The following is a 25271-nucleotide window of genomic DNA, read 5'->3' as shown; positions in this document are numbered from 1 at the left end:
TGCTCCGCAAAGAGCAGCTGCTGGCTGGGCTGAGGCCGCCCTGTCATCCTAAGGCCACCTGTCAGCACTATCTGCTGAGGCGGTCTCAACACCTCTGCTTCTGGACAATGGAAAGGCCAAGTGGACTAACAGAGGGTCAAAGGAATCCACTCTTGATGGGGACAATGACACAAACACGACTCCTGGGTGCCAGAGGGGATGAAAATGAATCACTCTTACCAAACCTGCAAGAGACAAAAAGACAGAAAGCAGGACTGTCACTATGTCGGCTCAAGGTGTTCCCCAGAATGTCACCCCTCAGGAGGGCGTGGGCAAAGTGCTCAGAGGAGGGCCTTGAGACCTTGGGCTGTGGGGCCAGGCTGGCTGAGTGACTGAGAGGACATTTCCTAATGGAAGGGCAGGAAGTGCCCTCCCTGGGCCCCCCACTAATGTCACACCCTGTGCTGTGCACTTTCACACATCAGCCTCTCTGAGCCTCCCGCCACCCAGCAGGGTAGAGCTCACAGCTGAGGAGACAGAGAGGCTTGCAGAATCTCCCAAAGTCATGTGCCTGTAAGCGGGGAGCCCTACCTAGGGCCCCGGAAGGAAGGAGGCTCGGGGTCCAGGTAGCAGAAGGTGCCAGTCTACCAGAGAGGAAGAGGGCAGAGGGCACAGAGAAGAGCTGTGAGAGCAGAGAGGTGGCCCCACTGCCACTGAGGAGGGCCCGGTGGGGACAAGCCCCCAGCAACGCCTACCCAGGGCTGCTGTTCTCTCAGGGATGCAGCGGGCACCCAGTCACCACGGGCAGTGAGGTGGCCTGAGCACCCATGTCAGTGCTCATGCTACTTCTGGTGGTGGGGACCAGCTCAGAGGGATCTGAAAAGTGGTATCATCTGCCTGAGGCATTGTTCTCTGCCCAGAACCCAGCACGACGGCAGAGTCCTCCTGATGCTATTTTCAGGAGGAAATAAGAAACAGATGCACTGGGCTTTTCCCACGAGATGCCCTCGATCGGCCCACGTCCATGCATCCATGTGGTGGTCATCACCACGCTCTCTGAGAGAAGAGGATCCAGAGGGAAGGAAGTCACCTGTCCCTGAGGGAGGATCCACGCCCTGGCAGGACAGCCTGATGGGGAGTGGCAGGGTAGGTTCCAGCATGGCTTTCTCTCCTTGGGTGACACACTCAGAACCATCAGAGACGTCCAGGGTCCATCCCATAAGGGGCCCAAGACAGCCTGCTCTGGGACAAGGGGAACAAGCCTTCCCAAGACCAGAAAAGGGGTGCACAAGTCAGGAGAGAAGCCGGGTGCACCAACCCTCAGAGGCAGAAGACGGTAAGAAGCACCCGGTGAAAACTCCCACCTTCCTTCTGCCCTGCCTGCATGGGCATGTTGAAAAGGACAATTTTTGTAGCAAAAATGACAACGAGTTAATGTTCATCAAGAAGGGAAGAGTTAAACTGTGCAATGGAATGATATGAACAAGTTAAAAAGATGAGGTAGTTTGAATAATTATAAATACAAAACGGACAGCCTGGTTGGCTCCGACCAGGGGAACTGGGTGGCTGAGGAAAACAGTAGGGGTGACTTCATACTGCAGACACCCCCCGAGACAAACCACATGAGCTACAAAGCTTTTGTATTCTGGACCAAGTGATTGTTATTACCTACCTCATATACTTAGATCAACATTTTTATAAATAAAATAAGGTATTTCAAGGTGTACTGACATGAAGTTTTCAGAGATACCACGGTAAGTTTAAAAAATATGTTCTAGAAGAGAGTGCCTGGTATTTGGTAATCATTATACATTATAGTGTATAATGTACATTATAATCACTAGAAATTCCAGCCAGATATTCTGGTTCTCCTTTGCTGGGCACATGGGAGAATTACATTTCTTGGTTCCTTTGCTTAGGTGGGCCTGGGAATGGCAAGTGAAATTTTCAGGAAAGAGCATTGATCTGCTAGTGTGTAATGTCTAAGATTCTTTTCCCTTTGTCACAGTGGCGTGTTTTAGACAGTGTTCTGGACAGTGGCTGTTCCAGCAGCCTGGGTCCTGTAATGAGGCTGATTCATGAAGGGCTGGTAGCATGCGCAGAAAATCTGTTTTAAGACCCAGAGATCAGGGGTTCGTGTTACTGCAGCATAACCCAGTCTTATTCTGACTGATACGTGGCATCATTTCATTTGTGCATGTGTACACAGAAAATCGAGTAGGATTCAGCCCAAACTGGTAAGGTAGTCTGGGGAGTGGACTGAAAGATGGGGGTACCTTTCATTTTTCACTATGCACATTTTATGTTGATTGATTTTATTTGTCCTTTTAAAATGGAGCCTACATTACCTTTATAATGAGAAAACCAGAGTCAAAATTTTCAGTAGACAGCAAATTAAGCACCTGCCCTGGCAGGAACACTCACCTCATGGGGGAGACCTCGTCTATGCGGTTTCCCAGCTGAGACTCATGGGACTTGCTCCGGGTGAGTGTGGGAAAACTGGGCAGCAGCTGGAAGACCTTGCGACTGGGTGGGGGCGGCGTCCGCGGTGGCTTCAGCTTGGTGTGCCGTCGCAGCTGGGGCGTGGTTGGGGGGGTGATAAAGCTCTGCAGGGCACGGGGGGTCAGCCGGCCTCCAGCATGCAGGGGGATATAGGTGTCTACAAGGCCCTCACTGGGGCCAGGGGCGGGGGAGTCCGAGGCAGGCAGAGCTGATACGGAGACAGAGCGCGGGCCCGGGGCACCGCTGCCCAACCTGCCCAGCTGGGAGCTCCCCAGGGGCCAGGGCAGGCTGGCTGGCGAGAGGGTGTCCACAGAAGGCCCTGAGCCACTTTCCCGCCGGGCATCCGAGGAACTCCAGCCCGAGTCCTCTTTGTGCTCCCCTCCTGTGGGCCAACAAGTTGAGTCACGGGTGGTTGGGACTGTAAGAATTTGCAGGCAAGGTGGCTAGGGCCCAGGGAGGTTAACACTTTGCACAAGGTTGCACAGTATCTGAGTAGAAGGCATCAACTACCAGCCTTCACCTGGTTTATAAAGCCGCTCAGGCACATATGTTATCTTTCCTGTTATCCAGCTGGACTGTGAAGGGCACCAGCCAGATGTTACTGTCCCCGTGTTATAGAAGGACAATGAGGCCCAGAGAGGGAAAAGCTGGGAAACCCACCCCAGAGGTGAGCGAGGAAGAGAGAAGTGGTGGTTGATATTTAAGCATAAGGAAAGGGAAGCTGGGGGGTGTGAGGGGATAACTCCGTATCAAGAAAACCCAAACATCAGGAAAAGGGGCTACACCAACCTTCCAATGGCAAATTGCCCTGGAAATTTGTGAGTGACTTTCAGCTGCCCACACAGTGACCTGGAGGCTCTGTGGGACTCCAACTCAGCAGTACAGTCTGTGCATTCACTCAGGCAAATGTCATGCTAAGTGTCAAGGCATAAAAAAGGTGCCTCCACTGCACTTGAAGAGTCCAGTGAGGGTGAAGACCCTCCACAGCCTGGGGGTGAGGGGGCTTCCCAGAGGAGGTGGCACCTGGGCTAAGCCAGCTCGGGAAGAAGGTGGAACAGGTGTACCAGGCAGAGGGAACAGCACATGCAAAGGCAGAGAGCACACAGCACCTTCTGGTAACTACAAAGAGCTCTGTGTGCCTTGAGAAGCCAGGATAAGCCAGGGAGGTGCAAGACATGAAGTTGGAGGGTGAACCCACCTGGGACCAGCTCAGAAGGGGCCTGGGACACCTTCCTAAGGACCTCATAGGAGATGGAGAGATACCGAAGAGCTGGGGGCAGGGAGAACGGACCCCAGCTACAGAGCCCCTGTCATGGGGAAGGAGACACTCCCACTCCTCGTATTTATCAGTGAGTAGAAAGCACAGGAAGGTAGATTTTGACTCAAGACCAAACGAACTTTCGCACTGGGATCCTTCAGTTTTGTGCTTTGTACCTCACCTTCCTTAATCCTCTCAGCATGGGAGGTCGCTGAGATCAGAGGCCATGTACACTGCTGAGATCAGATGCCTAAGCAAGTGGTGGGATGGGGATGGAGCTCTAGATCCCAAACACAGCACTAGGCCTCCTTCCACAGGGCTCTCAATCCTGCACAAACCTACGTGGCACAGCCTTGGGAGGTAATGAGCTCTCTGCCACCAGAGGCGATCAAGCCTAGCCCACACAGCCATTTGTCAGGGATGACGGGGAGAGATAAGCCTTCACAATTCTTAGGGCTTCTTTGAATATTCCGTCCCTCTTCAAATACCCTTCCTCCTACTTCACTGGTGACTTTTATTCACGAATCAACTCGGCAGAATGAGTTACTCACTCCGTGTGTTCCTGCACTTGCTCCCTTGGAGCTGCAGCCGTGACTTACACTGTAATGGATACACTGCCTACAGGAGGCACTGACATGTTTGGCGTTGAGGGGATGAACAAATGAGTTTCATGAACCCAAGTCTGCCACCAAAGGAAGCAACAAGAACCAGATTCTTCAAATTGCCTATTTAATCACCACTGCTTTGAGCAGGCTCGGGGTGGCAAATGGGTCTTGACATGCAAGCCACCACCAGTCAATTGGCAGTGGCTCTTGAGAATGACCCCGGAGTCAGTAGGACGAGTTTGGGAATCAAACTTAGCGAACTAGCAATGTCTGCTGTGTACAAGGGAGGAGGAGCATCAGCAGGAATGATCTTCCCTAAATGATCTTCACCAGAAAACTGGCGCAGAGAACCATCGTTCACTTCCCTTTCTCAAGACCAGAAACCACAAGGGAGATGACTTCAACATTTCCCATCACCCCATAAGCTTGATACTGAAAAAAGCACCTAATATGTGCCAGGCTTGGGTCTTAGCACTTGGCCTTAACTCACTTCAGCCTCAGAACAACCCTACGAGAGTGTTGTTATTACCTCTGTTTTACAAATGAGGAAACCGAGGCATAGTGAGGTTAACTGACTGACCAAGATCCCACAGGTTCCAAGTAGCCAGAGTGCTGGGCCCGGGCAGTCTGATTCCACAGTCCATCTGTACTGCAACTAGGCTGCTCCCACCAATTGGTGCAATGACGACTCTCTAACCACATGATCTCAGAGAAAGGTCAATCACTGGTACCCACCCAGTCCTCAGCAGGTGCCCTGTCAGTGTGGCCACCACTGGGCAGACCTGTTTGGGGGAGGTGTGGCCAGGACCCTCTTGGGAATGTGGGGGAACCACAAACTGAGATGGAATGAGAGAGAAGGGCCTGAAAAAGACCGTCTCCCTAGGGGCCTCCTGTGGGGCACAGTGGAAAAACACCCTCTTAGGAAGAAACCTGAGTTCAAAGCCCAGCACTGCCACATGCTCGGTGTGGGACCCCGGACAACTCGCCCAAAGCCTCTGATGCTCTAGCTAAAAAAGGAGCTGGCCACCACCTCACAGAAGGCTGTTGCCACATGCATGCCACGTGCCTGGCTCAACAAATTAATACTTAATATGTTTGTGATCTCCCTATCTTGGCATCCAGGACAAGCAGACAGCAGCTTTCCTACACCAATGGGTCACCATCATTTGACAGTTGGCTCCTCCACAATTCTTTACAATTTCAGCAAAAGGAGGAAGGGCTGACAAGGTACCCCAAGATCGCAGCTTGGATGGCTTGTACAACGTGGAAACTACCTGACCGCCATCAAAGACCAAGGCCGGAATCCCAGCTTTGCCATTGACTGCTGTGTGTCCTTGGCTAAGCCCCTTCCCCTCTCTGGGCTCAGCCGCCTCCTCTACAAAATGTGGGGATGAAAATGTTGACCATGTCATGTTTATTCCCTGGCACCTGCCAGGAGGCCTGGCCTGTAGAGATTTTTTCAACTAAGTGAAGCTCTCCACACTGGGTTCTGTGTTCAGAGGAGGACTAGATACCATGGGCCCAATCTTCTCTGGGGGCAAAATAAAATCATGCAGAACATAAACCTCAGTGCCTTCCTAAGCCTCAGGGAGCAGGATGTAAGACAGGTGGCTCAGATAATTTTAAAATGTGGCTAATTCCATTCAGTATGCTCATTTAAAACCTTATCTGCGTGGCAGTGGGAGTGTTAAGTCAGGGCATTTGAAGCTGCTTCCAAGGCAAGATTTAGAAAGCCTGCCAACTATTCCTGAGGAGGTCATCAGAACACCAGGACCACACACTTAGCCTGGGGCAGCCATGTACACACTCAAGCTGCAACATCAGGCTAAGCCCACATTAGCCTCTGTTTTTTGGGCAGGTAGCCCTGCCAGCCCATGGGGAATCAGGGGAGAGGGATGGGGGTGACCCGGAGTGAGGCGGCAGCTGGAAGGCTAGGAGCTGCTGGAGGGGTCACAGAGCCCAACAAATGTGCTCAAAAGAGGAGAACTCTGCAGGCCCCGCCTAGCGGACCACCTTGGGGGTTCCTAACAATGACTAAAGCCTCCCCAGGTTTGTACTGGCCACAGCAGCTGAGATCCAAGCCTCCGTCTCAAGTCAGGCCCATCACACACTTTCTGAATGTCTACCCTGGCCTTCAGGCTGCCCCAGAAACCCTGAGCCATGCTTGCCCCACCCCATCATGTACCTCAGCAAAGGCTGTGGCCCACCCCCAGGGAACCAGGCCAGGCCTGGGACAGAAGGCTGGTGCCAGGCGAGGTGGAGGGAGAGCGCACCCATGGGGCTGGGCCTCGGCACGGGGAGGCAGGCCCTACCTACCCAGGCCTGTCACCTTCCGCAGGCAGGCGAGGGCGGCCTGCAGGCGGCCACACTCCTCGGCGCTGGCCCCGCAGCGCTGCAGCGTCTCCTTCACCCTGGCCTCGCTCATGTCCAGCAGGGCATCCAGCGTGAGCTCGTGGAGGATCTCCTGAGGAAGCAAGGGACGGGCAGAGAGCTGGGTGAGCAGCCGGCGGCCCCGGCGCCCCCTTCATCCTCCTCCTGGTCAGGGCCGGCCTCCCCGCTGAGTGGCAGGGGCCAGCTGCTGGCGGGCCGGCCTCGGACCAGAAGTGAGCACGTGTCTGAGGACAGAGGCAGCCAGCTCCCCCCCCGCCCCCCGTGCTCCTAGAGGCGGCAGCTGATGAAGCAGAGGCGACAAAGCTTTGGGGGTGGGGGCTGGGGGAGGAAGGGAAAACACAACAAAAAGTTTTGACAGGGCATGTTGTCCCTCGTTTCTTTTTATTCCTCTGCACAGAAAAATGAAGCGTGACAACTTTTTAGAATGAAAAGTGCTTGAGATAAAGACAGCCCTTCACAATTTTGCTGTATCTGAACAAAAACAGATTTCAAATAAAATTGGCTTAACCAGAGAAAGAGTAAAAATAACCCTCCCTGAGCTCTGTATGGGCACTTACTACCTTGCCTTATTTCTCAAAGTTTTACAAGGGTTCGTGGTAACTGAGAGGAAGGGGGAGACTCAAAGCATGAAAAGGACTGTAGACTTTGAAGAGGGAAGAGCCATGTGAGGAGGAATGTGGGTGGCCTCTGGGAGAGGGAGTGGCCCCTGGCTGACCTGCAAGGGAAAGGGTGCCTCAGACCTACAGCCGCAAGGATCTGGATTCCGCCAACAACCTGGAGGCACTTGGATGTGGCTTCTTCCCAAAGCTTCCGGGTGAGAGGCCAGCCTGGCTGACACCTTAAGTCCAGCCTGGTAAGATCCTAAGCAGGGAAGCTAGTCGAGCCCACCTGGACTCCTCCATCCAGTCTTCCTCCTACAGAACTGGGAGCTAGTAAGTGGGGGATGTTTTAAGCCACTCGGTGTATGGCAATTTGTTACACAGGAACAGAAAACTAACGCAAAGAGTGAATGTTTGAATCAAGGCCCACAGACTTCAAAGCTTGTGCTCTTGTCTCTCACCAAGTTGTGAGGAAATGCCTCGGGCTCTGTACCTTGGAGCCACATGTGATACCAAGCCTGGAACAGACACACAGAACAATGGGACACCTTGCTGGCTTCGAGTGGCTTGCAGGGTGACTGACATGTGAACAAGTCATTGCAATGCAGTAAGGGGTGGCCTTGCAGAGAGAAGCCTGAAGAGCTATGGGACCAGTGATGAGATTGGTTTTCTTCTTCTTCTTTGGCCCCTTTCTATATTTTCCAGATTTTCCCTAGCAGGGAAGGCCAGACATTCCACATCAAATGATTCATATAAAGCTCACAGCTCTTGAGACTCTAAGCTGACTGTCACTAAGCCAGCTGTGTCTAATTTTATTTTAAAAGAGTAAGGTTTTTATCAGTTAATCCACACTGTTGTAAATCTTAGACTCATCTGTTGAGCTGGGCCTGAGGAAGATACTGGCTATGAGTCACTAGGGCAGTGGTTTGGGGGCTCGGTGGTACCTGGGGGTGGGGCCCCTGGTGGCCAGCAATGTCCCTCCCTCCCCACCTTTGTGTCCCTTGTCTTCACGCTCCAGGTTGTAGACAAGAATCTCTTAGCTATTCAGAAATCACACTCAAAATTAGAAATAAACAGACATATAGAAACGCCAAGCAGCTCATCAGCAGCTGGATAAACCCTAGGTTGTCAGATATCCTCCCAGGTGATGAGAGAGGTCGTCGCAGGAAACCGTTGATAAGACAGCAGAGAGGAGGCTGAGATGATGGTCCCAGGGCAGAAGTTTTCCGTAAATCAACATGTCTTCCTTTATTGCCCTCAGGAACACTCTTTATGGAAATCTTTTCCCCTCATTTTACAATGAAAAGTCACTTTGCAGTATTGTCAAGAGCAAATGGAAGTGAGGCTGACCTTAACAGAAGGCACAAACAACACTCCGCCTTTCCCTGGAGGGTCCTCAGGTCTCACCCACATGGGCAGTGTTTCAAAGAGGGAGCCCTGTATCTGATTTGGGGCCATGGAGGTAAGGGGCGGGGCTGGGGGATCACAGCCTAGACACCCAATCCCCAATCTAATGCAAAATAGGATTTTTTTCTTCCTTTATAAAATTCCTCTCCTTCCTACCCACACCAAGTTTCAGTTTCTCAAACCAAGTAACTATTATTACAAACAGTTTGCCAGGACAATATGCTCGTGTGCTTTGTATTTTGTCTCCACGCAAAACAATTCAGCAGCGAGATGCCCTGAAGCCCATGAAGGCTCCGATACCTCACACACCAGGCAACTTGATCAATGCTCGGGCCAGAACCGAAACCCAGGCGTGCCGGGTCCCAGAGCTCCTTCAATTTATGCCCTGCTGTCAGTCACTGACCCGGCAAAGCAGCGGGAGGCAGCAGCTGCCTTTTGGGGGAAATGATTTCTTTCCAAGTAAATTAAAAGAATTAATTTCTATCTGCTTTCTAGAAAAAAACACAAACTATACGGTAAAATGGAAATTCTCTATTCTTTAGCAAGTGAAGTAACTCCCTAAAAAAGTCAATATGTTCAAGTCCATTCCCTTAAAAAAAAAAGAATGAAAAGAAGGTACTCTTTTATAGCTTCAAATTAGCTGGGAAGTTTCTCTCACTCCCCTGCAGCCAAGATCAGCCCATCCCTCGACCCCGGGAACTGGGCAGCAGGGACTGCTTCCCCTTCCCTCCTTTGCCCCCTCATTATGCTCCAATTCAAACCAGGGGTTGGCAACACAAAACGGGGGGGCAGGTGGGAGTACTGGGACAGAAGAGAGAGCCAATCCAGGGTCCATTACACTGGAGCTGCTCCCACCTCTCCCAGGGCAAGCATGGCTCCCTGGGGTGTGACCTGTGCAAGGAAGTCGGTGGAAGGAGAGAGTTTAGTGCACGTCACTGCTATTATTTCTGACTGCCCCTTCCATTTCCGAATTCCTCCTGCCTGTAGGATTGGATCATTGCCCTGTGGGGAGGGGCCACCCCATTCTACCTAAAGGCTGTCATCAGTCAGTAAAGCTATCCACCGGTCAGTAGGTTACCTGGTAGAGTAAGGGGCTCAAACACACAACCTTAGGGCCAGGCCTTGGGAAGAAACGAGACAAGTGGGAATGTGGTCCCTTGATCTATCTTTTGAAAGAGATACATGTACTAGAAACACTTCTGTTGCTTCTTTACTGGACAAGAAAGTCAACTGTAGCAATGGCGATGCTAATCAGAAACTCACCCTGTGCCTTCACTCAGCGCTGGGGTAAGTGGGGAAGCTTGGGTGGGGAGGCAGATTTTATTATAAAGACACCTGAATTTTTATTTTTAAATGGCTGGTTTCTACATGGTGGCAATGAATGCAAATCTGTGCAGACCAAACAATCACATCCTTGGGTCACATGGAGCCGCCAGGCCCCAGCACGGGCACCCTGTATGAAGAATCTGACACCTTCCAAAGGTCTGTCTGATCAGTGACTGCTGAAGCTTCATTTCTATAGGCAAACAGGAAGACCCCTAGGCAACATATGGTGGGGTAGCCAGGCCTTCTTGGTGAGGTGCCCACCCTGGCTCTGGAACCCCACCATAGGAACAAAGTGCCCATGCCTTCCAGCTCCTACTGGTGATTTCAGACCCAAAGATACCTCAGTTGAGAGGGACAAGTACTCAAGGCAGGCATGCTGGAATCAGTACATGAAGAAAACGCACCTCCAGCTCTCAACTGGGCCTCTAGTTAGACAAAAGTGAGGCTGGGCTAGTGGCTGTGCCCGGGAAGGCCCCGGGTGGCGGATTTCTCCTCCTATCACGACTTCAGCAGTGCCCTCAAGCAACTCAGCACCCCCAAACCTCACACACAGAAGTGACCTGCCTGCCCACAGGGACAGGCACAGCCAGGGCTGAGCTGGGAAGTTTTTTCAGGCCAGAGTAATCCATGTGCAGCTTTCCTGGATAACCATTAAGTTGAAAGCAAAGCAGGGAGTCAGTTCCATCACCTGTGGAGGTGACCTCAGGCCTGTCAGCAACCTGGAAAGTGAAGCTGCTCTGAGACCGTCTGGTCTGAGAGGCACCAAGGCCCTAGGAGGGCCTCCCTCCTGCCTGGAGGCACACAGAAGAGGCCAAGCGGTCTCAAAGCCAAAGGCCCATCATACCCTGGAGATCTGCAGAAGGGATGAAGGCTGAGAGTCATACTGCTTCAAGGAGAACCACTGCCCACCCCAGCTTCTGTCTAAGGAAGAGGATATGCACTAGAAACCAAGAGGGGAAGACATGGCCACCCAGCCCACTGCGGGAGACAGCAAGCCCTGGCTCCTGCGAGCCTCAGGTCAGCACATGAGCACAGACGTGGGGCAGTGAGAACACGGCTCCCTGCCTCTGCCCATTCCCTTGAGCCACAGTTTATGCTCTCCAGTAGGTGACATTAAGTTACTCTTTCTGACAATAATTAGAGAGCAGAAAGGGCCAGTCAGCCACTGAGGTCCCTCCCAGTATGTTCTCTACAGCAGAAGGAGGAATGGGCTGGGCCAAACACGGCTACCCCTCCCCTCAGCAGCTGGCAGCAGTTAGTGTCAGAGGCCAGGCTGGGTATCAAATGGTGTCCTGGGACTTCCCAGCAGCCATGGGGCTGCCTGGGTCTATACTTAGAAACCTGTACTGGCTGACACTGAGAGCCATCCACACTTGCTGCGGTCAGTCACGTGGTCTGTGGAAAGGCCAGGGGCTTCAGCCATGTGTGGGCCATGTACAAGAACCTGGGTGAAGGCCTGGGTTGAAGGCCGCAACAAGGTGCAGACCCACATCTGTTCCTGTCTGGCTGCCTAGGCCTCGAGCTCAGGATGGGTCGGTCAGTAACAGCCTCATCGGTGCTGCTCCCACTTCAGGCCCACTCGTGGAACCGGGACTGCCGGCATGTATGGGCAGTGGTGTCTCCCACCTGGGGGTTAATGAAGGGGCCAGGGTCCTTCACCGCAGACACTTCCTTGGGACTGGTCACAGCAGAGAGACCAGAGGTGGAACCCTGAATCCCGAGGATGGTGGCATGGGACCTTGCACCCCCCTTTGAGGCCAGGGAGGCTGGAGAAGGAGAGGGAGAGGAGCAGGGTTTCACAGGCAGCCCGCTTGCAAGGGAGTACCCGACAGATGCTCCTTCTAGCCCTCCCCGCACTGCTGGGGCTGAGGGAGTGGGGGTGAGACTTGGGAAATAATAGTTGGATATTCTGGGAGGCACAGGAAGGACTGAGGAGGTAAGGGCCTGGGCCAGGCAGCCTCCTGGGTTTCCATGAAGGTCAGCAGTTTAGGTCACTATCCCAGCCCTGGGAAACAAGAAAAAGTCCCTCCTGGGAGAAGTCAGCCGCTTGCTAGAAGGCAAAGCCCAGCTTCTCTCCCCCACCTCCCAGCCGGCCAACGCAGTGAAGGAGAGGCCAGACATGGTCCTTGGAACCCCCTGGACCTTGGGCCAGTCCCTGACTCTCTCTCTGGGCTTTGGTTTCATAATTTATAAAATGCATGGGTTTGGCTAGATCAGATCAGTAGCTCTCAACCCTGGCTGGCTGCACCCTACAATTACCTGGAGGGCTTTAAAAAAGGATCCTGATGCGAGGCCCACCTCAGAGCAATTGAATCAGAATTTCTATGGGTGGGCATTGTGTGGGCAGATAGACTGCAGGGCCTTAGTCCAGTCAAAGTAGCCCAGGACAGAAAGAGTGTGAGAATGCCCAGTTCAGTAGACAGGTCTGCCTGGCAGGCTGCACCCTGGGGCTTGACTTTCTACCTGTTCTCTCTCAAGGCTCACATGCCTTCAACTCAACCCCAGCCCAGCCCAAGATGGCCCAGGAGATGTCCCCTCCCACACACTGGTGCCTCCCTCACTAGCATGAGGCAGGGTTGAGGTTCACGGAGCAGGGAGTCAGCTGGAATCTTCAAGGAGCAGCTGTCTCCGTTCTATGCATTGGTATGTCTGGGCTTGCAAGCCTCAGAGAGATGGTGCAGGGGTGAGGTGGGTGTGGAAGTGGATGGACGCAGGTCAAAGGAGGAGGGGGCTGCGAAAGGGCAAGTGATGAGCATGTATTACGCATCTCCTGGGTGCCTAGCACTCTGCTAGATGAACTATGAAAGTCAGTGCAGGCAGTCCTCACAGCATCCTGAGATGGGTGGGAAGGCTCAGAGATGGCAGGACATTTGGTCAAGTCCACACAGCCCGACTGGTGAGACGGAGGCATGGCCATCCCCACCTATTCCCAGCCAGCTGGCCCTGCCTCGGCTGGTGCTCCCTTCTCTGCTCTGTTAAATGGGCTCTTTATCCCAGAGCAGAGTTTACCTGGCATCCCAGGCCACCTCTGGCTTCCCTGGCTGTACACCCTGCCCTCGCCCACCCTCAGTGGGGCGGGCTCCAGCTGTGGGGTAAAGGCAGCTGCAGCAGGGCCCCTGGCAGTCTTCTCTCCACATACCTTTTCCGTTCCCCTCGGTTCCCCTCCCCCTCTGGAGGAGGCAAGTGCTGTCCACCTCTGCCTGGGACCAGATCTCCAGGTCTCGTGGCATCTGCTTTCACCATGGCCACCACCAGCCCCCCAGGGGGCTACCTCCCTGGCTCCATTCTTCCTCCTGTAAACCCTGAGATACCTAGTACAGGAAATTAAAATGCATTAAAAATGTAAAAACCATTCTTAGTTTGTAAGGCTGTACAAAAACCAGTGGTGGGGTGGATTTGGCCTTCATGGGCCATAGTTTGGCAACCCCTGGTCTAGTGGGTCATTCAGCCACTCAACAAACACCCATCAACTATGTTGGGCTCCATCTCCTTGTAGCCCCGGGCCTCAGTGCATCCTCCTTCCTGCCTCCCCCTGTGCTGACATGTCTTCTCCCCGTGTACCCCCCAACACAATCAGAAGAGGACACAGAGAATATGTTCCAAGGCAGGCCCACATCTGCCACCTCGATGTCTCCTGCACAGCTGCATTTTGTCACCTTTCTCTGTGTTATCAATGCCCATCTCCTAAACTGCTCCTCTTGGCTGCTGTTTGAAAATGGCCGGACATGTCCAGCATTAGAGAAACACACACACACACACAGCTTAGGGGCCATGTGCTTCCCCCTAGTACAAGCTGCTCCCCAAATGGGGACGGGGGCAGGTAGGCTTCTACAAGGGGTTCTCTGCACCCAGGATGCTTGCTGACTGTGGGGAAAAATCTCACTATTGTCTACCAGACTTCACAGTAGAACTCAAGTCAAAATGGGATACCCTGACACAGACAAACAAGAGAACATTCAAAAGTTAAGAGTGGGGTTCAGGGGGATAGGGCGTGGGTTTGCCAGTAGCCAAAGAGCTACACTAACCCTTGGGGGCTGCTTGGCTTCTGGGGAAGGGGCCAATGGGAAAGCCCCTCCCTGCACAAGCAGGGCAGTGTGGAGGGGCCAGAGGCCTTACGCCAGGGCAGCAGAGTCCCCAGACCTGCAGGCCTTTCCTGGGGTCCCTGGCTGAGACAGCGGGTGAGGAGACGGTGAGCAGGGTGGCAATACGGATGGAGGTCAGGCCGGCAACCAGGTGAAGAGGAGGGCTCCAGAGGGAGGGCAGCTGTGTGATGCGCCATCCCCACAGGGACACCTCTGAGGAGGGGGAGCTGTGAGTACCTGCCACCTTCCCCAGCCCCCTAAACTGGGACTGTCCCCAGCAAACTGGCATGCCTGCTAATCCTATGCAGAGGTGCAGGGAGCCAGGTCTGGTTTGAACTGGGCCTCCCCAAGGGGAACCCCAGCTCTCCCAAGGGTAGAGGCACAGACAGAAATAAATGGGCTCTCGGGTGTGGCCACATCTGCGGCTGTCTTTATTCTTGCTGGTCTCCAACTTCTTCCCCTTCAATTCTCCCCTGTTCAAACACACCATTAAAGAGGATTCCTAGACACATGTATTCCGTCTCCTACTTTTGCCTCCTCCACATCTGCAGGGCAAGAGCTACAACTTCAGCCAGTCTGGCCCACCCAGCCAGAGCACACCTGCACAGGCACATGGGCCTAAGGCATAGTGACCTCGCTTAGAGCCCCGGCCTCAGGGCCCAGAGCCAAATCACAGACCCCTCGCCAGAGGGGCACATCCCAGGGTTCGGTGTGTGGTCTGACCTTCGGGGTTGTCTGTCTGGGTGGGGATGAACTGGGCCACAGGCAGCGCTCCCAGAGCTGGAGACCCGAGAACCTGCCTGTAGACAGGGGCCGCCTTGTTTCAGAGCTGCCCCAGGGTGTCCAGACCAGGAGACTGAGATCTCTCGGGAGGTCCTGGAGGCAGGCAGCCCTTCTCTGTAGTTTTCCAGACACCTGTAAGTAACTCCTGCCCCACAGCAGCACTGGGCCTCCGAGTATGGGAGCCCAGTGGCGAGCCTGAGTGGGACGCCAGGACTCAGGCCCAGGGGGCCATAGGCAGTGTTACCGGGTCCGAGGGCAGGAAGGGCCAACAGATATTCATGAGGTTGAGAAGAGAGGAGAGGCTAAATCCTTCTTCTGCTAAGGCCAAGGAGCAGAGTTTGAAGGGATCTTAGACACAATCTAGCCTGATGCTCTTTTTCTGAAGGGGGAACCCGAGGCCCAGAGAGAAGGGGACTGGAAAGTCACCCAGGAGAAAAGCACCAGGACAGGGCCCAGGCTACATGACACTCGTGCCCAGGAGCATAGGATACAGCACGCCCCTGGGGGAGCTCGCCATCTTCCACGGTGGGCCTTCCTTACCTAGATGCAAAGGCTTCATTCCTGCCAATTTTAAGATCTGCTCAAAGAGGTGGGCCAAGGGGAAGACTCCCTGAGCTTTGCCCTGAGAATCACCTCCAAAGGCATGAGGCCTGAGCGATGCAAGCCGTGTGCTTGCCTGGTGGGCCCTGAGCTCTTCGGGATCCAGAGGCAACAGGACTCTGGGCTCATGGCCTCATCAGCAGCCTCACAAGTCCCTAATGTCTTGATGGCTTAGAAGATGGTGGGTGGGCAGAAACCCTCAATTCCATGTTTTTGCCTACCCCTACCTGCACCCACTGTGGCAACAGTGCACACTTTTCTTCTTTTTAAAAAGCAGCAGTGCATCCCACATCACCAGCTACAACCCAAACACCCAGGTTTTGAGCGTGGCTTGGACGCACCCAGGGCCGGGCCACACTGACTCTCACTCCGCCTCTTCATGTGCTTCCTTTTTCCATGACCAGACGAACTGTTCACATCGCAACTAGTGGTACGACTGCCACTCGTGAAGCAGCTTGGGTACAGCTGCTTGGTAGCTAAGGACAGTGAAGCTCAGAGGGATTAAGTTACTCATTCAAGATGCAGCAAGTGAGCGAGGAAGCCTGGATTGGACCCTGGTCCATGTAACTACAAAGCGAGCACTAGTAGCCTCTGCTCGGTTAGGACTTCCTGGCCTGGTTGACCAGAAGCCCTGAGATACAGGGCTGCATCTGCCTGTTTGGCTCCAGTTTCTTAAGCTTAATGCAGAGGCTCACTATAAAACAAGTGTGTGTCCTGTTCAAACCAAAAACATAAACAGGCAAAACACCATTCACTAGAAGGATGGGGAAGATCTATTGTAGGAAGATTCTGACAGTTACCCAGCCACTAATGCAAGAAAGACCGGGAATGAAATAATGAAATGGAAATCCCATTCTACCCCAACATGCAGATTTCTCCAGACGTGATCTGTAGACAGTTGGCCAAGCAAGAACTGAGAGTCCAGCTAAATGTACGCATCCCAAGACTCATGGGAAGGCCACCTGATCCCAGGCCCCAGTGCCTACCTCACAACCCTCCGGCCAGGGCTGGTCCAGGCCTTGTACCTTCTGCAGCACCACGGGTGGAGAGACCTCTGTGCTCCTTGAGGCCTTGGCCATGACCCAGCTCCAGAGGCAGTGCATGGTGAGGCGCCCAAACCCAGGGTCCCCAGCAGCCCTGGCCCCTGGTGTGGTGTCCCAGGGAAGGACGAGGCAGGGAGAGGAGCTTGTTTTCATGACTACAGTGAACAGTCACTACAGCCAAAAATAGTTTGTGCCTAGGAGCTGGGGAGTCAGCACATACCTCCCGGAACAGGTGCTGGGCTTGAGACACGCAGGCTGTGGTGGGCCCCCTGCAGGGGCCCTGGGACCCAGCACCCAGGATACCCGGCCACAGACAGAGAGGGTCTCCCTGCCCACCTCCGAAAAGTCTGAACGAGTCAGTAAGAGCACAATCATCTTCCTCCTCCCAGTGAATCATCTGGGGAACCCCCACCCCTACACGAACTCCAGCTGCCCCCAACCCCCTGCAGTTCTCACACATTTGGGGCTCGGTGGTTTGGATGCCCACAATAGAGTCGTATGAACTACAGTGAATGCACTGGATGGCACATAAGACAGCCATTAAAAGTGAAGCTAAGCTGTCAAAATTCATAAAACTGTACACCCAAAACAGTGAACTTTGCCATAAGTAAATGTAAAAGATGGTGAAAAATATTAAGGAGCTGGCTATCAGTGGTTGGTGGAATTGTGGGACAATTTTATTTTGAGCTTTTCTCTATTTTCAGATTTTCCAACTATGAACATCTGTAATTTGATTTAGAAAATGTTACTTCGAAATAAAATTTTTAAAAAAGGAAGATGCTTAGGCATCACAGAGGGAATGTACAACCTCGTTCAACAGGTGAGAATTTAAACTGTGTGTGTGTGTGTGTCTGTGTGTGTGTGGTTTGTGACCCCTGCTTTGAAGCCAGACTTTCTGGATATCAATTCTCACTTTATCACTTACCATTTAGGTGACCACTGCTAAGTGGCACTGTCACTTAGTCTATCTCTATTGTATACTGGAAATAAAAGCATTAAAGCATTGCCTCCTGTTGTAGAATAAATATTTGTATCTCTCCAAAATTCATATGTTGAAACCGAATCCCCAATGTGATAGTATTAGCAGGTGGGGACTTTGGGAGGTGATTAGGTCATGAGGATGGAGCTCCAATGAATGGGATTAGTGCCCGTATAAGAGACCCAGATGGCTGCCTGGCCCCTTCCCACCATGTGAGGACAGAGCAGAAAGACTGCTGTCTATGTACTGGGAAGCAGGTTCTCACCAGACACTGAATCTGTTGCACCTTGACCTTGGACTTCTCAGCCTCCAAAGTTGTGAGAAATAAATTTCTGTTTATAAACCAACCAGTTTGCAGTATTCCTGGTACAGCAGCACAGATGGACGGAGACACCTCCTAAGGTTACTTGGAGGACTGAATGACACTCCAAGTGAAGCTCACAGCTCAGTCCCAAGCACACTGGGACACTCACTAAAGAATTATAACATAAATCACAAACTACATAAAAGAAAACAAAGAACCAAGAAACAAAAAAGGCTGACTGGAAGGAAATACATTAAAATACTTATAGCATTTCCATGGAGTAGTACAATTATGGGAAAACCACCAATAACCAAAGGTATAATTGTTTTCTTTAATTTCCTTATTTTTCCCATTCTGGAAATGAACATATGTATAAATTACTAGATATTAAGAAAAAAAAGCAAACCTAAAAGGCCAGGGAGTAGCTATTATCTCTGTGTAGGATTAGAGATGATTTATTTTACTTGCTTTTCTGTGTCTTCTAAAATAAGTAACTTTTATAGTAGAGTAAATGAGAAATGTTATTAAAAACAAAAACTGAGGGCTAGGTTCACCTATTATATTCTAGAAACAAGATCTCTGCAGAACCCCCCCACCCCACGGTCTAGGCCTTAGGCAGTATCTCTGAGCCTGAGGCCCTCTGACTCTGACACAGACCAAAGAGTTCTGTTCTCTGAAGGAAAATGGGGCGCAGTGGTCGCCCCTGAGAAAGACAGGTACTTGTCTCCACAGTGAGCCCTGGATAAGGGTGGGGATAGGCACCTCAGTAGCTACACTAGTGACTGTTATTGCTCTCTGGGGACTGAGGGTGTTTGTGCATGCTTCCTCTTCTCCCAGCAGGGCTATTCTTCCTCCAGGAACCCATTTCCCGAGGGCAGGTATCCCTGACCCTTCAGACCCGCCACCATGAGGATAAAGGGCTGAGCCCATGACCCAGTTTGGGTCCTGGTCCTGTGATTGGTTCTGGGATGAGCACATCACAAAAGCCAAGCCAATCAGAGCCTTCCCTGGGACTTCTTCAGCTACAGTTCTAGGTGAAGAAACTCTCCATAGGCAAGCACTACTACTATGCTAGAAAGAAATGAGGCTTATTTAGCTGCGTGTGCCTTCATGCCTGCCACATGGAACAGGCCTGCCCAAGAGGTGTGGCCTGATAGCATCAACTGAGTCCCTGCCCCCAGACTTGTATTACCTAAGCTGATAAAAGTCTCTGATTTGTTTAAGCCAGTTAGTATTGCAATTTGCTATGGAAAAGTTCTAACTAGTAGTAGGAGAATATAATAGCTTGAATTTAGTAAGTATGTGCCCTGGTACCATGTGATTCCTCCACCTACTTATCCATCCATCTATCCAATCAACAGACAGCTACTGAATACCAAGAGTGTGCCAGGCATTTTACTCAGCACTGGGACTAGAACAGCAAACAAAATAAATAGTTTTTTTCCTTAGGGAGCTTACATTATGATAGGAAACACGCTGTAATTGAAATCACTTGTGAATAAGTGAGTAAAAGGAAACAGCGTGCTGAGATAAAGTGACGGGTGGGGGACATCTAATTTTAGACAGCGTGGCCTCTCTGAAGAGCAGACTTCTAAGCTCCTGTCAGAGGATAAGAAGGCACTAGCCATGAAGAAACTTCCAGGCAGAGGAAACAGAACATACAAAGGCCCTGGGCTGTGACAGGAAACAATCTGACGTGTTCTAACATGATGGGAAGGGTGAGGAGGGGAAGGAGACAATGTGAAAGGAGCCAGCAGACAAGAGTACTTCAGGGCCCTGAAGATCAAGGTGAGGGGGTTGGATTTTATGCTGGGTGCAACAAGACACCACTGAAGAACTACACTCAGAAGAGTGAGATGATCAGATTTGCATTTTAGGGAAAATCACTTTTGGCTTGTGAAGAATGAAATTAAGAAGAGGACAAGATTGCATACAGAGAGCAATACAGGTATGACTGCACAAGTCCATGCAGTAGCTAGGCCTCGGGAGGCAGCAGTGGTGAAAAAAGCAGCATAGATGGATGAGAAGAATATTTGGAAATAAAGCCAGCAGTATTTGCTGGTCAATTAAATGTGGAACTTGAGGAAGCAGGAGGAATCAGAAATGACTCCTCAGTTTTGAAGGCTAGAGAACTGACAGATGAGTAAACAGGCTCAAAGAGACAAGGGACTTGTCTAAGGTCACACTATTAGCAAGTGGCAAAATTAAGATTTTGCCACCAAACACCAGGTTCTTGGCTGTCTATTTCCAATCTTGCTACCTGCCCAAAAAACATATAGGGGGAGCAAGGGCCACTGAAATTTATATGTTCATTGTTTTTAAAAGAAGGGTTAATGAGAGGGAACTTTTGCTTTATAATAATTAAAACTGGTAGTTTTTTGAAGTATAGCTGATATATAATATATTGGTTTCAGGGGTATGACAGTGATTCATCATATACATTATGAAATGCTTACCACAGTAAGTGCAGTTACCAACTGTCACCATACAAACTTACTCCAATATGACTGACTACATTGCCTATGCTGTACTTTTAATCTCTGTGACTTATTTCATAATTAGCAGTTTGTACCTCTTTATCCCCTTCACCTGTTTTGCTCCCCACCCCCCAGTAACCTCAGATAAAACTATGGTATAGATGTAAGAATTTCCCGGTAACATTGGTGGTGCTAGATGTGTCCTTGATCTGTTTTGCAGCACTCCTGCCTTTGAGAGGCAGTCCCCAGAGGAGGAGAGACCTAATATACGCCGACAGCCCAGGAGCCAGGTGGCCCCAGAGGGGCCCAGGCACACACCAAGTCAAAGCTATCTTGTAAAGCAGCTGCAAGCACACGGCCTTGCTCAAGTCCAGCCAGTCACCAACTGAAACCAGATGCAGCTCAGGAACCCCAGGCCTCGGCCGGCCACTGGCAGCCCCCACACCCCCTGCAGTTCAACCTTAGCTACCCCAGATGAGAGTGCTCTTTAGGACCTCAGCCAAGGGTCCAAAATTCTTTGGATAATCTTCTTTGAATTGTTGTTCAATATGAGCAACTACTACATGCCAGGCACTGGGGACAGAGCAGTGAACAAAACAGCCAGGCCCCCGTGCACATGACTCTTCCAGGGTACTCGGTTTTCACTAGACCTGGCCACTGAGACATTCAGAGGATCAAGGAGATGGGCTTGCCATTCAAAAGTGCCAGCCAGGGCAGGGCTAAGCAGAACAGTCATGCTCATGATTTTTCAGGTTTCTAGAAACCAGGGGCACCCCCACACTCAAAAGCTTAAAGGAGGGCACTTTGGCTTAGCACCAGAAAAATCAATCACTTTGTCAGTTGGCGAGAGTGATGTATGCAAGTTCCGTAAGGACAGACCTAGAACAGGACCTGGCACACAACAGGGCAGACTCTATTTTGTTCATCAATTAACCCCTGTGATCATTAATCTGGGTAAGTGATCAGTGGATGTAGAATGAGTGGGATGAAGGAAAGAAGGAAGGAGGGGAGCGAGGGAAGGAGGAAGGTGGGTGGGAAAGGGAGAAAGATCAATTCAATTACACAACTATGTACAGTAGCCCTAGGCTGGGCTGTTCTGGGTAAGACATCAGATGACCAGACTGAGCTGGGGAAGGAAGCCTGGCTTTGGAGTCACAGGACCTAAGTTTAAATCCTGGCCCAGCTATCTGCTCAATGTGTGATGCTAACATGTCACTCAACTCTGAACCTCGGTTTGATCAGCTATAAAATGAGGATAATAGGAGGATGGGTGGGAAGGGAGGGATAAGGGGGAAAAAAGGGGCATTACTACTAGCAGACATAAAGTAGGGGGACATGGGAAGGGCTGTACAGCACAGATAGACAAGTAGTGATTCTACAGCATCTTACTACGCTGATGGACAGTGACTGTAATGGGGTATGTGGGGGGGACTTGATGATAGGGGGAGTCTAGTAAACATAATGTTGCTCATGTGATTATAGATTAATGATACCAAAATTATTTTTAAAAAATTGAGTATCATAGTGTCTCCTCCTTTCCCGACATCAAACAGGCATGAATGAATGAAGGACTGAATGGACTCCATCCCACCTTCAGCCCTTCTCCTGCCTGGCTGGGTGACACAGGCACGCCAGATCACCACCCAAACCTCCATCTCCCTGCCCTAAGTGGGGAAAGCTCCGTGGCCCTGACACACTGGGCTGGTACTGAGACCCAGGGCTTGAGATCTCAAGTCTCGGTACAAAGGCAGCTCTGGGCCACTGGGGCTGACACGCCAGTGCACATCCCTCCATGCAGCCGGGTGAGGGTGTGTGCTGCATTTTGAAGGGGCTCCCAGCTGCTAAAGATGGAGGCTGTCAGAACAGCAGGGCCTCTGGCTCCCAAAGGGAGAGGGTGGGGACAACAGGAGGAGGAATGGGAGGAGGGGCTGCTAGGAGCGAGGGCAGCAGGATTCATGCTGATTAAAGCTGAACTCAGGAGCCAAGTACCAGCTCACTTTTCTGGTTCAAACTTACACATCCTCCCGCATCACACAGCCTACATCCCAGGGCCCACACAGCGCTCCAGTCACTCCCAGCCAATGGGAGACCAAGATGGTGGCAGAGCAACCGGTGCTTGTCCCCCAAAGGCAGCCTGATCCTAAACATGGGGATACAAGGACAGAGGGCAGGGGACCAAGAAACTCACCCGGCCAGGGCCACAGCAAATATCCCTTACCAGATCTGCCTGCATCTTCAGTTCAAAAACTGCCTCCAGCAAGAGCTTATCCAGGGAGCCAGAGGTGCGGGGCTGGGCCCTGCAGTGCCGGCTCTGCAGCACCCACCTCTCTCTGCCAGGACTGATCCCAGCCAGCGCCTGCCACTTCCTCTAACAACTTCCAACAGGGAAACTGCTGAAGAAAATAATGGCTCCCTGCCAGCAGGCTCTGAAATCATTTCCCCGCAGCTGCAGCCATAACATGAAGCTGCGATTCTCAGGGTTTAACCTGGGGAAGGTAGGGGCAGGGCGGTGGTATAAATAGTCACAGTGTGTGACTCTCAGTATCCAGGGAGGCAGAAGGGGCCCTGCCTCCAAACCCACTCCCCTGCTCACTCCCTAATCCCTGAGGGCTCCAGGCCTGGCCTCATACTCACACCAGCCAGGAGCACAGTCTCACCTCTCCCCCATCCCCATGAAGAAGAGCCTTCTCAGTGGTAGGAGTTTTATTTTCCTTAAAACAATTCTAATGTTCTCTCTCTCTCATACATACACACTTCAATGCTCTCCCAGATAAAACTCCAACCCCCACGCCCCATACCTGGAGATTTCCATGGGCCAACCCAGTTTCCTTCCAGACAGGCCCTTCTCAAACACTCCCTGTTAGGACCAACACCACCAGCTCTCTCAGACCTCAGGGTCTTTGCAGGCACTGTTCCCTCCGTCTTGTGTGCTCTTCCCCTTACTGCCTACTAGCTCCTGGCTCTCAGGGAAGCCCTCCCTGGTGTTGGTCCTCCCTTGTCCTCCCAGGGTGGGTGTCTGCTTGCTCCCAGACCCCAGGTGGGCTTCTGTCAGGGCACCCGGAGCCAGCTCTCAACCTGTACATCTGACCACCGCCTGTGAGCCCCTGGGGCCGGGGCGAGTGTCTTCGGCATCCCTTGCTCTCAGGGCAGGGTCCCCCCAGAGCAGGTGCCAGACCTGCCCTGCCCAATACAGCAATAGCATGTGTGTGTTTAAATTAAAATTCATTACAATAAAATAAAATTTAAATTTCATTTTCAGTTGCATTATGTGTATTTTGAGTGCTCCACATGTGGCGGGTGGCTGCCACACTGGAAGTGTAGAATGTTTCTATTGTCACAGAAAGTCCTACTGGACAGTGTCACTTTAGATGAAGGTCTGATGAGTAGGTGAACACATCTGAAGGTGTCGCCCAAGCTGTGTGTTCCCAACATCCGTGAAGGGGAAATCCGAGGTCACACATGCCGGGTGCACCCACAGCAGGCTCTGGGGCTGCAGAGGGCTGAGATCTGACTGCAGCAGGACGGGAAGGAAGAGTGCAGTCTCTCCATCCTCACTAGACACCACAAAATGTGCCTCCTGCTCTGTGGCCACATCCACGTCTGTCTCCTTTCTTCATGCAACAGAAAGGCATTAATTCCTAGAATCTTTATAACCACAAACTAGTGACCACAATCTAAGGCTAAAAGCTGAAATGATATTTAGATAGCCCTAAAGGGATGGACCCCAGGACAGAAATACTGAAAAGAAAGGAGAGTACACACACAAAAATGGCTACACAGGGAAAAATCAGGGCCCCACTCAGGAATCTGTGAAGGGTCAAGATGAGCAGAGAACTCAAAGAGGCCAAAGGGACAAGTCCCAGCACACAAAGACCATCCCCAGAAGCCTCCAGAGCAGTGCAGGGGCAAATCTTCTTCAGGTACAGACTGTACCAGTGCTGGGGCCCTCGGTACTGACTACTTAACAAAAGGAAATTGCCAGACCTCATGGATTTGGATCTCTTCCCCCCAAACCAACCAGCCAATCAAATAAGCACAGATAGAGACCCTGCTTTACAGCCTGGCATCTCTAGCCTCCCCACTGTGACTTTCATTCAGTCCTCACTCTACCTGGCAAATACTTGCCAAGGGATCCCAGAGGCCAGGTGCCATGCTGCCAGGCACATGGCCTGTTCTGGGCATGAGTTCTCAGGCTTGTTCAGGTGCTGAGCCACTGGCACCATCAAGATCCCTTCTATGTGTGCCCCCCTGTGCACAGGTAGGCACCCCTCAAACACAGTCCTTCCTGAGACAGCCTGGAGAAATATTATTTTGTTAAAGAATGATGATTTGTATGGATTAACACAGAGATGAGATCAAGACTAAAACCCTGCAAAATGATACATATAGTATAATCCCATTTTGGCAACTATTTAAAAAAAGAAAAAGGAAACAAATTTGTATGTAAATAAAAAACCATGTGTCACTCTGGATTGGATCCTAGAATGACAGAAAGAGGACATTAATGGAAAAACTGGTGAAATCCAAATAGTCTGGAGCTTTGCTGATAGTAACATACCAGCCTTGTTTTCTTAGTTTTGACAAATGTACCATGGTAATGTCCCATGTTTACCATGGGGGAAATGGGGGTAAGAAAATAAACAATGGTTGAGATGACATTCAGAAGCCAAAGGATTCTATTTCTGAGGTCAGCTTTGGAGAGGCCTGGGTACCTGCTCCACAGGGGTGTTGGGACAACTGGATGCAACAGGGCATGCAGAGCACTGAGAACCCCACACCAGCCATGTGCTAAACATGTTAGCTTTGAGGCAAAGTGAGCATGGGGCTCTGAGGGGGCCATGGAACCCACTACAGTCATGGTGCAGCCCAATGACCAAACGGGGGCCGGCTGGGCTCCCGGAAGCACAACCCCTCAATGAATGACAGGGTGCTGCCA

General features: G+C 51.6%; 1 protein-coding gene across 16 annotated transcripts in view; it reads right to left on the bottom strand.

The window, feature by feature from the left end:
- KSR1 (kinase suppressor of ras 1) overlaps positions 1 to 25271 on the bottom strand; it is a 141189-nt gene that overhangs the window by 33631 nt on the left and 82287 nt on the right. For 7 of the 16 annotated variants that reach the window (XM_057501137.1, XM_057501138.1, XM_057501142.1 and 4 more), the window contains exons 3-4: positions 6661 to 6808; positions 2404 to 2863 (exon numbers count right to left, since the gene is read on the bottom strand). In XM_057501137.1, the coding sequence (XP_057357120.1) occupies positions 2404 to 2863; positions 6661 to 6808 (608 nt within the window). Of the gene's footprint in view, positions 1 to 219; positions 225 to 2403; positions 2864 to 6660; positions 6809 to 16518; positions 16929 to 22553; positions 22771 to 25271 lie in introns of those variants that run through there. The other 9 variants (XM_057501146.1, XM_057501148.1, XM_057501147.1 and 6 more) reach the window with 4 other exon arrangements.

The sequence above is a fragment of the Manis pentadactyla genome, chromosome 4 (assembly GCF_030020395.1).
Source record: "Manis pentadactyla isolate mManPen7 chromosome 4, mManPen7.hap1, whole genome shotgun sequence".
Lineage (NCBI taxonomy): Eukaryota > Metazoa > Chordata > Mammalia > Pholidota > Manidae > Manis > Manis pentadactyla.
The sequence above is the reverse complement of the archived record's forward strand: the minus strand, read 5'-3'. Positions and strand labels throughout refer to the sequence as shown.